The 13,092-nt window shown below is 37.4% G+C and overlaps 1 protein-coding gene across 7 annotated transcripts in view; it reads right to left on the bottom strand.

Annotated features, from left to right (window-relative positions):
• Positions 1-2,022: 2,022 nt before the first annotated feature.
• Positions 2,023-13,092, bottom strand: part of mcc (MCC regulator of WNT signaling pathway) — a 57,641-nt gene continuing 46,571 nt past the window's right edge. For all 7 annotated transcript variants that reach the window (XM_056746459.1, XM_056746461.1, XM_056746460.1 and 4 more), the window contains 6 exons: positions 12,398-12,581; positions 10,218-10,452; positions 9,231-9,428; positions 6,282-6,373; positions 6,035-6,157; positions 2,023-5,371 (listed from right to left, as the gene is read on the bottom strand). In XM_056746459.1, the coding sequence (XP_056602437.1) occupies positions 5,191-5,371; positions 6,035-6,157; positions 6,282-6,373; positions 9,231-9,428; positions 10,218-10,452; positions 12,398-12,581 (1,013 nt within the window). In that variant the 3' untranslated portion in view covers positions 2,023-5,190. The remainder of the gene's footprint in view (positions 5,372-6,034; positions 6,158-6,281; positions 6,374-9,230; positions 9,429-10,217; positions 10,453-12,397; positions 12,582-13,092) is intronic.

The following is a 13,092-nucleotide window of genomic DNA, read 5'->3' as shown; positions in this document are numbered from 1 at the left end:
TCTTTTAGATTTAGGGAAGTTATTCATATTTTTCAGTTTTGTGGTTACCATTGTTCAGAAAAGCATTGCCTTCTCCTAGGCAGTGAGCGGTTACATAAATAATCTGAATAACTTTCGTCCTCTGTGAATTTAAAATATTATTTTATCTCTAACAGGATATTATGTCATAATAACTTAAAACATTTATGTTGAGAACGCTAAATGAAAGTATGAAACATTAACAAACATAAATTTGGCAGCTTGAATTTAAATTATTCTGAGTAAACATAGCTTTATTTTATGCAAACAAATTCTTTCATGTCAATGCAACATTTTTTTTTCCAGTGTATATAACTTTAATAATATATGTACATTTTACAAAAATTAACTGTGGATTTTAATTCGATTTTTTTACATGTTCCACTGAAAAAATAACTTTAATTATAAATATATATATATTTGTGATATTTACTAAGCCACTTTATTATACACAGATTTGTTTGTTAAAATTAGAAGTTTCTCTGGAGACCATGTTGATTTTCTCTGTCAGTCATTAAGGACTTCATTGATTCACAAAGATTTTCTACACAGTTGTATCAGTATATAAAATGAATTTAAATCAAGTCCTGAAATCACATTTTCTACATTTTTCAAGATAAAATAAATACGATTCAGGATGATGAGTGATTTCTAACATGTGAATTGTTTGCAGCCGCTTTACAGGAAACATTTCACCACAAACAAATATAGCTTGTGATATACATTTATATCTAAGAAAAATATTGTTTCACTATATTGTTTTAATAAGAGTTCATTCTTACCTGCCTGTGTCATCCGACTGCTAAATCATCTGTTTCTATGACAACACTCACAATGTGGAAAATATAGATCACTTACTGACATCAATATAAAAACCCTAATTTGATTTACAGCTGCAGAATACTGAGGAGGAAATAAAGAGCAGCAGATGAAATATGTTGAGGTATCTGACAGCTTTTAATTCATTGTGGTTTTATCATCGGCCAGTAAATGCAGAATCTGTCAAATGTAAATGCTTTCTTCTAATGGAAAAACTCCATTACTGATGTGACTGAACAGAATAAAAACGTTACGCAGAATGACTGTTAAATGTTTTCTTATAATCCCTCTTTAGGTTTCATCAAATGTTTATGAGATTTTAACAGCTCAAAAAGCCAACGGTAGATTTGACACGGGTCACGTTTATTAAGATCACTTAAAACAAACAAATTTAAAGAGTACAAAACTATGGATTTTTAAGGTGCTACTTTGGTTTATGAAGTTTATGTACAGAGTTGATGCAAAAACACTATTATTTCGTAATAATATGTAATTATTCTTACTTTACTTCTTGACTGACTCTCAAATGGTTCGTTGCGCGATTCATGTCTAATCCTCTCCTATCCGCTAGCATAGTCTGCTGTGATTGGTCAGATGGTCTAGTCTGCTGTGATTGGTCTACCATGAATGAGGCTCAAGAGCTACAGTGTTGGTGGGAGGAGAGTGGAGTATTCGCAGGCAGTCCTAGCAAAACGTGGGCGGGGACTTAATGTAGTGACGTAAATCCGCGGCCGTTCGCGAATCGGACTAGTGACGACTCGTTTGCGTGATTCAGAGTCGACTCCCTTTTCCCAAGCCAATAACTTTGTTGTTCATTCACCTTCGGATTTACAACTTGGCAGACTGCTTACCTTCAAACACGGTAACATTACACACTGCATGAAATGTCAATTTCATGATCTCTGCTTTGCTTTCAATGTTATCAGAAGCTGTAATATCTCACGGTCCAAATTTGAACGTGTTTGAAGAAGCACTTTGTGAAATGCCACCTTTCAACATCTAAAATGGTTTTAAATGCCACTTGACCACATCAAATAGTCTTTAGCATGATGTCCTATTTTTTCAGTCACTTTCCCTCCGAGCACCCGTCAGGCAAACAAAACACTTTCTCATCACTGCACATTTTTCTCATTTAGATTTGTTTCATGTCGACTGAACACCAATTTGCAATGAACAGGCCACTGCCATGATTCACAATTTTATTATATAAAACAAATACATTTTGTATTAAAATAAAACAAGAACGACTGCAAAGATTTGATTGAAAAACAGATCTGTGCAAACTCACAAACCCCGTTATAGTTTCTCCAGCCCACGCTTTGAGATGGACATGCTTATATTTTTCATAAAAGAAAGCGCAAGCATCTTCAGTTCTTATGAAATAGTCTCTTGTAACTCAGTGAGAGGAAAAACTGCATCCTGCTTTTACAGAAACGCATGTAAATGAGTTCATCATTCTCACGAGGACACGCTTGACCTCTGAACCTCTCAACACAAGTCAAACTGAATAGATTGTTAATAAATGCTCGTTCACATAAACAATGTCTGTGGGCGGGCAGATGATGAGTACATGAAGCCCAACCCAGTGACCAATTAAACATCTCTATTGCTTTAAAGATTTGCCTCTGAGAAATGTGAATGAACATCTGCGTAGCAGCAATCTACATGGAAACACAATTTGGGGTGAAAACCTTTGGAACAAAAGCGTGTAAACTGTTGTGCATTGCAGCATCTTACAAAAAACAAACAAACACAGAAATGCAGGAATAAAACAGCAGCCGTTGAAGTTGCATTGATATTTTGCAGGAAGATGAAAACTCAAGTCCTTCGAAGGCAATGTGGTGATCCACTCCATCACACTGTGGAAAAGTGCTTTTGTAGTCCAGTCGGAAGCGGTTGTGTTTTTAAAATGTGTCTGAAGGAGGAAATCAGACCTGTGTGAAACCTGTGTATGTGTTTAATGCGATGAGATCCTCGTGATATTGTTTGGATATGCGCATGAAAGCAAATGTAACGTCCATGTTAAGATCACACTGCTTTTATAGTTGCATCTCAATGTCTGAAGACACTCATATATGGGATGAATTTGTTCTGACCGTGATACTTTGTGCCATTCTTCTAATGTCAAAGTTGAACTCACTTGAACTTGAACTCTTGCTTTGGTCTTCCAAACAATCACGATTATGAAAAGAGTGATGACATGACAACACCAGCACAGGTTCAGCTCTGTGACGCTGTTTATCAATCACTTCACTGAAACATCTCTCTCCAGATTGAGGGACATCCCAACATGCTCTCACGAACTCAACAGAACAGAACACAGACTTCAGTCTAGTAAATGAGTCCTGTTTTAGGCCAAAATGATTTGCATTGTAACTCCTTCATGACAACGAATCAAACATTAGCATAAATTCTCCTTAACTTCAGAAATAGAAAACACAAACATTACTTTTATGAGCCTGTATGAAAGCATGATATAAGGTACACTGCAAAAACAATTCATTTCTAACTTAGCATTTACAGTCCAAATATCTAAACATTCTTAAATCAAGATACATTTAGAAGCAAGATGACCTAAAATATGATCGAAATCAAGATTATGTGTAAAACGAGAAATATCTGCCGAAAAACTTGAACTGAGAACTTCACTCTCCCAAATACATTAGTTTGCGCGGCACTTTTTGTGTCAAACACATTTTTGTGTTCTGGAACTTGTACACATTAAGGGTCATTTTGTGTTGAGTTTGTTACGTAAGGGATAATGTACAGGCAGCCGGTTGTTATTGCAGAAATGATAATGATTGCTTCTCGTCGGGCCCTGATCACACTGAAGGGGGTTATATCACGATAACAGCCGGCTGCTTGTACATTATTCCGCTTATTACACGGTTACTTACATAAGAAAAAAACTGGACATAAGATGTGAATTTTAAATATTTTTATTTCTTCATTTTTATCGAATGCAGACCTTCCACAAGGAAAAGCTGTTTAGTTTCGGTTTTAAAGTAAGAAACGACGTTCTAACGTCACGAACAGGCACATTGGATCAATCATTTGTAAATATAATGTCATATATGTTATTAAAATATATTTTTTTAATTCAATTTTGTGTGATATTAAACTGCCCCTCTCAAAGTGATTTGCAGCACCCTGCAAATCACTATTACAGTGTGTTAATAGTTTTGAGCGGTTGTTATTTGAAAATAACAACCCTTGAAATGTTGCGACTGGCCAATCAGAATCAAGCATTCAAATGAGCCGTGTAATAAAACAAAATAAAAGGGACTGCACAAGGTTTAGTGCTTCTTCACTAGATGCAGTTTTCAACACAATAGTTTTTAAAGTGTAAAGAGGTCAAACTTTATTCAGGTTTATATTTCATAAAGCAAAACATTTTATCGTCGGTCATTTTGCTTCTAAAGTAAATGTAACTTGATGCAAGATTTTTTTTGAAAGAAACATTTTTGCAGTGTAGATTAAGTCTAATGCAAACTCATCATATCGGTCTTAAAAAAGCTATTTTTTTTGGATGAAACGCATGTTTTTGACATTATTGTGCAGTTCATCTCACAGGTGAACATGATGTGAATGTTGATATGAAACGTGTCACTGGCTCTGAGGACAGGCCGTAGAATAATATGAAGCCTCGTGGAGATCGATACGTCCGTGAGCGTCTCTGTTAATATTGTCGCACTCGTGGAAACCGATGAGCGATGAAAACAGCCGCCGTCTCAAAGGAAGCGAAATGTAATGAAACTCACGTCATTATTAACTTTCTATCGCTCCGACACAGCTTGACTTACTGTCATCTGTTAAACATGAAAAGAAGAGTTTGTTCAGGCACTTCAACATAAACATCTGTGTGGGTTTAGTCGTAAATATTGGTGAGTATTATCAGCGTATAGTGATGTGTTGAGTGATGTGACTTTAAACAGAAGAGCTTCAGTACAGCTCATTTTTGAGGCTCAACTCTGGTGTGAATGTGTCTGGAGGGTTCTGATGAACTGGACTGGACCGCGTGGAAGAAGAATGAAGCCCAATACTGTCATATAATACACAAATAATGTCCTTTCATTATATATATATATTTAAGTTGAAAAAGTCATTTTCATTATCGGCGATACAGTATTTTTCATTCCAAAGCTTGACTGACAGCTGTCACATGACTCACGGCTCACGACAGACGTCCAGTGCGTGCGTGTATGTGCGCTGATTGTTGTGTGATGTCAGAGCGCCATTATGCACCGATGCGACTGGTTATCACAGACGTCTCATCGGCTGTGCTCTCCACATGTTTGTTTGGTCTCTTTGGGTTTGTAGTCAAGATGTGTTATGATCCGGAGCTGTTGTGTATCAGAGCGATGTCTCATTGGTGTGCGGTCGAGACGTCTCCTCCTCCAGAAGAGCGATGCGTTGTTTCAGCATCCTCACCTGCGTCTCGTGTCTCTCCACCATCGCCATCATCTGAGACTCCAACTTCTTCAGTTTATTCTGATGTTTCTTCTTTGCTTTCTCATACGCCGCCACCAGATTACTGCGCAAACCACACGACAAACACTCAACGTCAGCTTTGTAGGTCAATGTTTAACGCAAATAACCCGAGAGGGTGAGAACTGTTATAAATGGTCATAATTGAAAAAAAAGAATCTTGAATAGATGTTTTCGTTGATTAAATGTGATGCAAATTCTAACATCAAATCGGTCACAATGAAGATTCAACTTGTTCATGATTACGACTGCATCACAAAATAATTTTCTTTCGTTGGAGATTTGCTTCAAAAACAAATAACCTTTAAAAACGACATAAACCCTCTGCATGTAAATGAATAAAAATAGAATAAATCTGTTTTAAAATAAAGGAATTAAAGTGATAGTTCACCCAAAAATGTATATTCTTAAAATTCAGCATTCACTGTCCTGTCAGGGATACTTTACGTCTTTCATTATTTCTTCTGCAGAACACAAAAGAAGATATTTTGAAGAATGTTGGTAACTGAACAGCACAGCCCCCGTCACACAAAACCAATGCGAGCGAATGGGAGCCAGTTAACAACATTCTTCAAAATATCTTCTTTTGTGTTCTGTGAAAGAAAGAAAGTCAGAGATAATGTCAAGTTGTACAATACAATTATAAAGAATTATCATGAACCTTGATCAATAAATGTTGTAAAAATGATTTATTGTGTGTGTTTGTTACCTGTTTGCTCTCTTCAGGTCATTGACAAACTCTGCAGACTGCTGATGTCTGACTTCACTGCTCTTTGTGAGTCTTTCTAGAGCAGCGACCAGCTCCTGCACACGAGACTTTAACTTCTTCTCTCTAAAACAAACACACATCAAATCTAAATAGACTTTATTCAGAACTCAATTCTTCTGCATGTCTTATTCGTATCTTCTCATTCAGAAAACTGCATCTGGTGTGAATGTATGAATGTAATTGTCACCTCCTGAGAGCGCTGGTGAGCTCAGCGGCGAGGTCACTGTCACTCAGAGATCTAATATCAGACAGACTGATCGCAGGAGAATCACCTGAGTCCTGAACACACACAGACACACACACACAGACACAGAGACACAGAGATAGAGAGAGACATTAATATTCTAACAGTCACTGATGAATGTTGGTAAAACATTCCCTACACACACACACACACACACACACACACACACAGAAATAAGCATTTTTATGTGTATGTGGTATCCCCTCACACTCACCTTTAACCTATCTCAGTCAAATAAACATTTAGTTTAATTCATAATTGTCATACAAGGCAGATGGTTTAGATGTTTGCCATCCTTGTAAGGACATAATGTAAAGAAACCTGTACACACACGGACACACTTGTGTATGATTTTGTGTTAACAGGAATGTCTTATGATGAAGGTGCTCACTCGTAACACAGGCTCATAATCATAATTTAAAATGAAATCTAATAATGTCCACAGGTTTGTGTGAGGTTTGGACACATCCTCAGTATGTGTGTGTGTTTGTGTGTAGCCTTCAGGATTTTGGGTCATCCGCCTTCACTTAAACTAAAGTGTATTGAAGTGAGAGATGAAGAGTTTGAGAACATTATAATATGAATGATTTGGCTTGAGTTGATCTTGAGCACTGAGAGCATTTCATTTCTTATTTTTAGTTTTTAGTTATTTGACCTTCTTATATGTCTTTAAAGGAAAAATATTTAAAATCACAATAAGTGAAATTAAAAATGACAATTCTTATTTTCATGAAATATTGCAACGTGCTGTAATGACTATCCGTCTTTTATGACTTAAGTTAGACGGCTTGGGCGGAGCCTCCATTAACTCCTCCCATTTTAACTGTCAGTCTGCTCCCAGTTCCATTTCGAAATGCAACGGCTGCTTTTATCCATCCAATCAAATCACAGAGAAAGACTAAAGTCACGCCCACTATTTTCTCATTCGAAATTCAATTTCACTCGGAGATGCGTCACAACACGGTAGTAAATACGACCGTTACTTCAGAATCACAGGGACTTTAAAGATCTTTAAGTGTTACTTTTGTTGTTATTATCATTCTCTGAAATGATTTCATGGAGGCCGTTTCAAGTGCAAACGGATTTTAACCTTATCACAAAAGCAAGAGATGTGCAGTTTATAAAAAATTCTGTCTATGTTCCCATTTCAGCTCCAAAGAACTCAAAACCAAACCCAAACACTGATACATATGATGCTGTTTATTTAGACAGAGAGAGAAAGAGACACAGAGGTGAAACACCGAGTCAAGATTCTCTTCAATAATTCACCAGAGCTTCTGAAGGAGAGATAAAGAAAACCTTCTGACTGCTGGAGGATTTCTGATGTTCTCAAATCTCAGACAGTCGAGAGTCACTGAATTCTCACTGCTGTCAAACGTCACAGTCATGCACTACACAACCCCATATAACCTCAAAGACCTCATGTCATATTGACCGTTTCATCGGACGCGCCGACTGGACTGAACCTGTCGTTTTGACGCATTTAAAAGCGTACAGTACACTGACATCTAGAGGTTGAGCTTGGTATCGCAGTCTAAATTCTAAATATTTGAGGGACAAGTTTAGCCTTCTCGGTTTCTTTTGATTGTTATACAGTCACTGTATTGTTTGTGAATGTGTACCGTAAGTTAAGATCAGGTCACCAACATGTGCGTGCGCAGTAACGATTGTTCATATTGTCACTTTGAAACCGTCTATTAATGAAAAGTTGATATCAAAAAAGGGATAACTCTGTTTAAAAACAATTCAAAAGTCACGTCTTTATTGTGCATTCCAATGAATATCAATCAAACTGCAGTTGATTTGTTTAGATTTAAGCTATAATAACATAAAAATACACCTAACCAACACAAGAAAAACATGATTTTTTTAAACAGATTTATTCCACTTCAGGAACAAATCTCTTCAAATGTTTTGTTATTTTTTAATCTGTCACATTCAGAGCTAAAGACAATGAATGATTTCAGCTCAGTTATGATGATCTCTCCTTCTTGCAGATGTTTACACACGATGGCTCTCATTTAAAAAAAAAAACTGTGCGTATATTCATGTCCCACTTAAAACTTGACATTTATAGATCTACAGATGTTACTTTAGTAAACTAGTAAATTGTAGCGTACCATAGTATATCAACTACACACTTAATGACTATATTGCATAATACAATAGTGTACTTCAATATTTACTATAGTAAGGTTCAAAAACACCATGGTATCTAGGAATTAACTGCTTTAAGTTTACTAGAGTAATATAGAAAATTGAAGCATTTCATCAAAGCCATAGCAAAGCAAACAAATACTTTACTATACTTTATAATATTTACTCCAGTAAACTAAAAGTAAGGATGTCCTTTATGAAATACTAATATAAATACTTATTGTTGGAGATTAGCTACAAACACTTATACCTAAATAGGTGAGTATATGAGACTGGACCAAAGTTAACTTCCAGTCTGTGTTTGGTTCTAATCTAACAAATTATTTTATATTTCATTAATCTTCGTATTTCATCTTTTTAAATCAATGAAAACAATTCAACAGTTATTGACTCTTTGCGAAGGTCTGACAGACGATAGGTTTGGGGCACAGAATGTTGGCTTAAGGTTGTTGCCGTTGAAACCGTCTATATCGTATTCGTCCCTCTTTAAATAAACCAAATAAATAAACAAACACTATTATATATATATATTAGTATACATAATATTGCATTGATATCCAAATATGAATACATTACAGTTGACAGGTGTTTTTGGCATAGAATCACATTCTCTTCAGTCATCTTCTGTCAGTTCTGATCTCTTTTCTATGTTAGTTTGGTAAATCTGTAACGTTTGGTTGAACAAATCTTCACTTTGTTTATGTTTGTGCTGTATGTAATGTAAATCATATTTACTCTGCTCTTGTCTTTGCTGCCGGTGGAGCCGAGCGATCTGCGTCTCTGTTCCTGATGTTCCTCCACCTCTGACTTCAGATGTTCGATGTGAACCAGGTACGCCTGTTCCTGAGCCTCACGCGTGCTCAACTTCAGCTCAAGAGCTTTCTTCTCTTTCTCCAAGAGATACAGCTGTGCTTTCAGCTCCGCCATCTCCTCCTGCACGACACACAGACACATCCTGATTTACTGATAAGTTGCTGTGGGTCAACTTATGCAGTGTTGGTAGAAAAAACTATATTTTTTGACCCCAATCAAGTTTCCTTAGTAAAATTTCCCCCTTCATCTCGGTGGAATTCGATTTTGCGATGTTTCTACATTTTCTATCTATATTCACATAAACAAATCTGGGCTTGAGTCGGTTGTTCTGAGGGTATGTAAACAATTATTTAATATTTAACACAAGTTACAACAAAAATTGGACTATTTGTAAGAATATTTATTTCCAATCTCTTTTCTAATGTTTATGTATACACATAAATTCACTAAATGTATACAAAAGTTGTGATACGAGCAGTTGGCCAAATCCAGTAAGATGAATGGCTCTCTATGGCCCTCCGCTGGTCAAAACTATTAATTTTATTACTTTAATCCTTTTATCTCCAATCAGAAGATGGTGGAAGTCTACACCTAATACCTTTATCAATATCCAGAAAAAACTCAGTTAAATTTGGATAATCATTTAAGTGATGTTTTCATAAAAATGTAATATTTCACATTAACACTTATAGTATTGTTGATGAATGTTCTGGTTACTTCACATCACCCAAAACACAGCATTACTGTATAGATGAGAAGCAAACAAAAAATGATTTATTATTATGTATTTTTAGAAATGTATATATTTTTTACAATTACTCCCTCATACCAGCAGTGTAAGAGGAAACGAGGACCATATGAGGGTAATGGACATCTTTAAACAATCACAAGTGATGTGTGTGTGTGCACCTTCATGGCCATGAGCTCCTGCATCAGTACAGCGTTCTCCAGGTCCAGTCTCTGAGAGTCACCGCGAGGTTTCACGTCACAGCTCAGCGGGTCGATGTGAACGCTCTCCAGCTCCAGCATGGTCAGTTTGACAGCGGCGCGGTCGTTCTTCAGCTGACGGATGTAATCCTTCAACCTCTGCTCGTCTTCTTTAGAGAAATCTGTGTCACAGCTGCTGGCCGTGGAGCTGGTGGTGCTACACACATCACACCACACAAACACACAATATTAGTCAGGTCAGGTCATAGACTTCCGTTGACTTTTCAATCCTTTATTCATCCCCTAAACCCAGAAACATTAGACTGAAAGAAACATGACTTGACCTTTGTCATAATATTTCAATGTGAGGACATTTGGCTCACACACATATAACTAAACCTGTAAACACACACTTGTGACTAAACTAAAAAGAAATTACATTCAACTCTTTTGTTATTTTGAAAAACAATAGACTCACAACGCTGACTAGTATTATTATTGGAAATGTACGATTACAAACGTAAGTTTCATGAATGTACATCATATAAAAAACCAAAACCACGCTTCTTTATTTTTGATCATTTACTCTTTACTAGAGTAAATACTGCATGAATGTATGTTAAGCTGCTTTGCATCGATGCAAAATTGTTAAAATGGTTTTATGAATAAAACTGAATTGAATGAAATACTGTAACATGTAAAAATGTTTGATTCTTTGTACTGTTATAAAGTTGTTGTTTGCCTAGCGTATTCATATATTTGCAGATGAAGATAATTTTTGATTCTCATCTGGTGCTCATTTAAAACCCTTGACATGAATAAACCACACAAGGATGCTGAAGCGTGAACAATTCCTGCAAATGACTCAATTAACCAGCCGCCTCATTACAATGACAATTCCTATTATCTCCGTCCGGACACACACAGACACACACGGATGCAGAGTCGCGCACACACAGACACACACACGCATGCAATCGCGCGCGCACACACACATGCACATGCACACACGCACACACACATGCAGTAGCACACACGCATGCACATACACACACACAAGCAGAGTCGCACGTAAATACACTTACACAGACACACTCAGACATGCAAATGCGCACACACACACAGACACACATACACGCGCACACAAATTTGGGACAAATATTTTTAGTAGTTCCCTGTATATGTAACAGAACTGCATTGTGACACGGTTTCTGTGTTCAAGTCATAAACGTTGTAATGATTTATACGACAGTCCAAAGATAACATGATAACTACAACCTCAAATTAATTTATTTACCATTTAAATAAATGAAAGCCACCGATGCGCTCTGATAAATGACACCAGACATCAGCAGATGCCCCCGTCCCCCCCACTGTCACATACAATAAACTCCTGAACACACTCCTGTTTGTGTGTGTGCAAACATCTGTCTGTTTATCTCATTTCTGCATTCATAAAGTCATAAGGAATGATAAAATACACATTCGATGCATTTTTGATCAATATCCTTGAGCATCCTTTATCAATCTGACAAAGTCATCTTACTGACAACAGACACGTGAAGGTTATTCAGCTGTTGTAAAACATGTATGAATCGCATGAGGAGATGAACTATCCCATTAAGCAAAGCTTGCTCCAATTGAGGGGGGGCCGGGGAAACCAGGACCCCCATTAGGGATCCCCTATCTGAGATAAAAATATACTTAAGGGGGTCCCACAGCTAAATACTTCAAAAAATATATTTAAAAAATCTAACATTTGTTCAGATAAGATAAATAATTTTCTATTTTAAAAGATTTCTGTTCACACCCAAGAATGGTGAGGACCCCCCATAAGACATGGTTCAATTGGAGCACTGGCTTTAAGACTCAATGGGTTTGTGTGTGAGATGGTGGACTTCAGCATCTCAAATCTGGATTGAGAGTGACAGGCGGGTGATTGGACAGATATTTGTTCTAAATGAAAAGCGCTGCACAGAGCGCTGTGAGGAGACTGCGTGTTGTCATGGGCAACCGCTGGACCAGAATACCAAACAGCTTCACGTCAGGGTGTCACACAAACGTCATTTCCAAAAAATGTAGAAAAATATCCACAATGTATTCCATCTGCCTGATGTACAGTACATGTCGATAAACACGTGAATGTATATGAAGACTGACACCTGGTGTGGCTGTTAGATGACAGACTCTCCCACGGCTGAACGCTACATCCAGCCACCGCAAACCCCGCTCCGCAGCTGCCGTCCAGTCTGATCAGCAGGTCTTTGGCTGCGTTTTCTGCCGTTTTTCTGCTGTCGTGAGCTTTCTTCAAGATGTGTGTGATGCTCTCCTCACCCACCTGTTCTCCTGACGTCACAAACACAACAAACATCAGTTATCAACAATAACTGTAGCACGCCGGTGGGATCAGAGGGAATTTTGACATATGGCCAAAAAACGACTGTGCTATTTTTGGCCATGGCTAGTTCTAAACACAACCTTTCACAGTTTTTGCCGTTTTTAAAAGCTTTGAACACATCTATTGTATTTTTTTGAGGGATGAGGGAGGCAGAGAAAACTGTAACAATAGTAACTAAAGTGCATGTGTGAGGAAGAGAATGTCAGAGAGTAAGTGTGTTTTGAGAAAGAGAGGAAGGGTGTGTGAGCGAGGAAGAGCGTGAGCATGTGTGTGTGAGGAAGAGAGTGTGTGTGTGTGAGGAATAGAGAGAGAGGGAGTGTGAGGAAGAGAGTGTGTGTGTGTGAGGAATAGAGAGAGAGGGAGAGAGAGAGAGAGTGTGTGTGTGTGAGGAAGAGAGAGAGTGTGTGTGTGAGGAAGAGAGAGAGTGGGTGTGTGAGGAAGAGAGAGAGAGAGAGAGTG

The sequence above is a fragment of the Triplophysa dalaica genome, chromosome 4, assembly GCF_015846415.1.
Source record: "Triplophysa dalaica isolate WHDGS20190420 chromosome 4, ASM1584641v1, whole genome shotgun sequence".
Taxonomy (NCBI): domain Eukaryota; kingdom Metazoa; phylum Chordata; class Actinopteri; order Cypriniformes; family Nemacheilidae; genus Triplophysa; species Triplophysa dalaica.
This window is presented reverse-complemented; position numbering and strand designations above follow the sequence as displayed.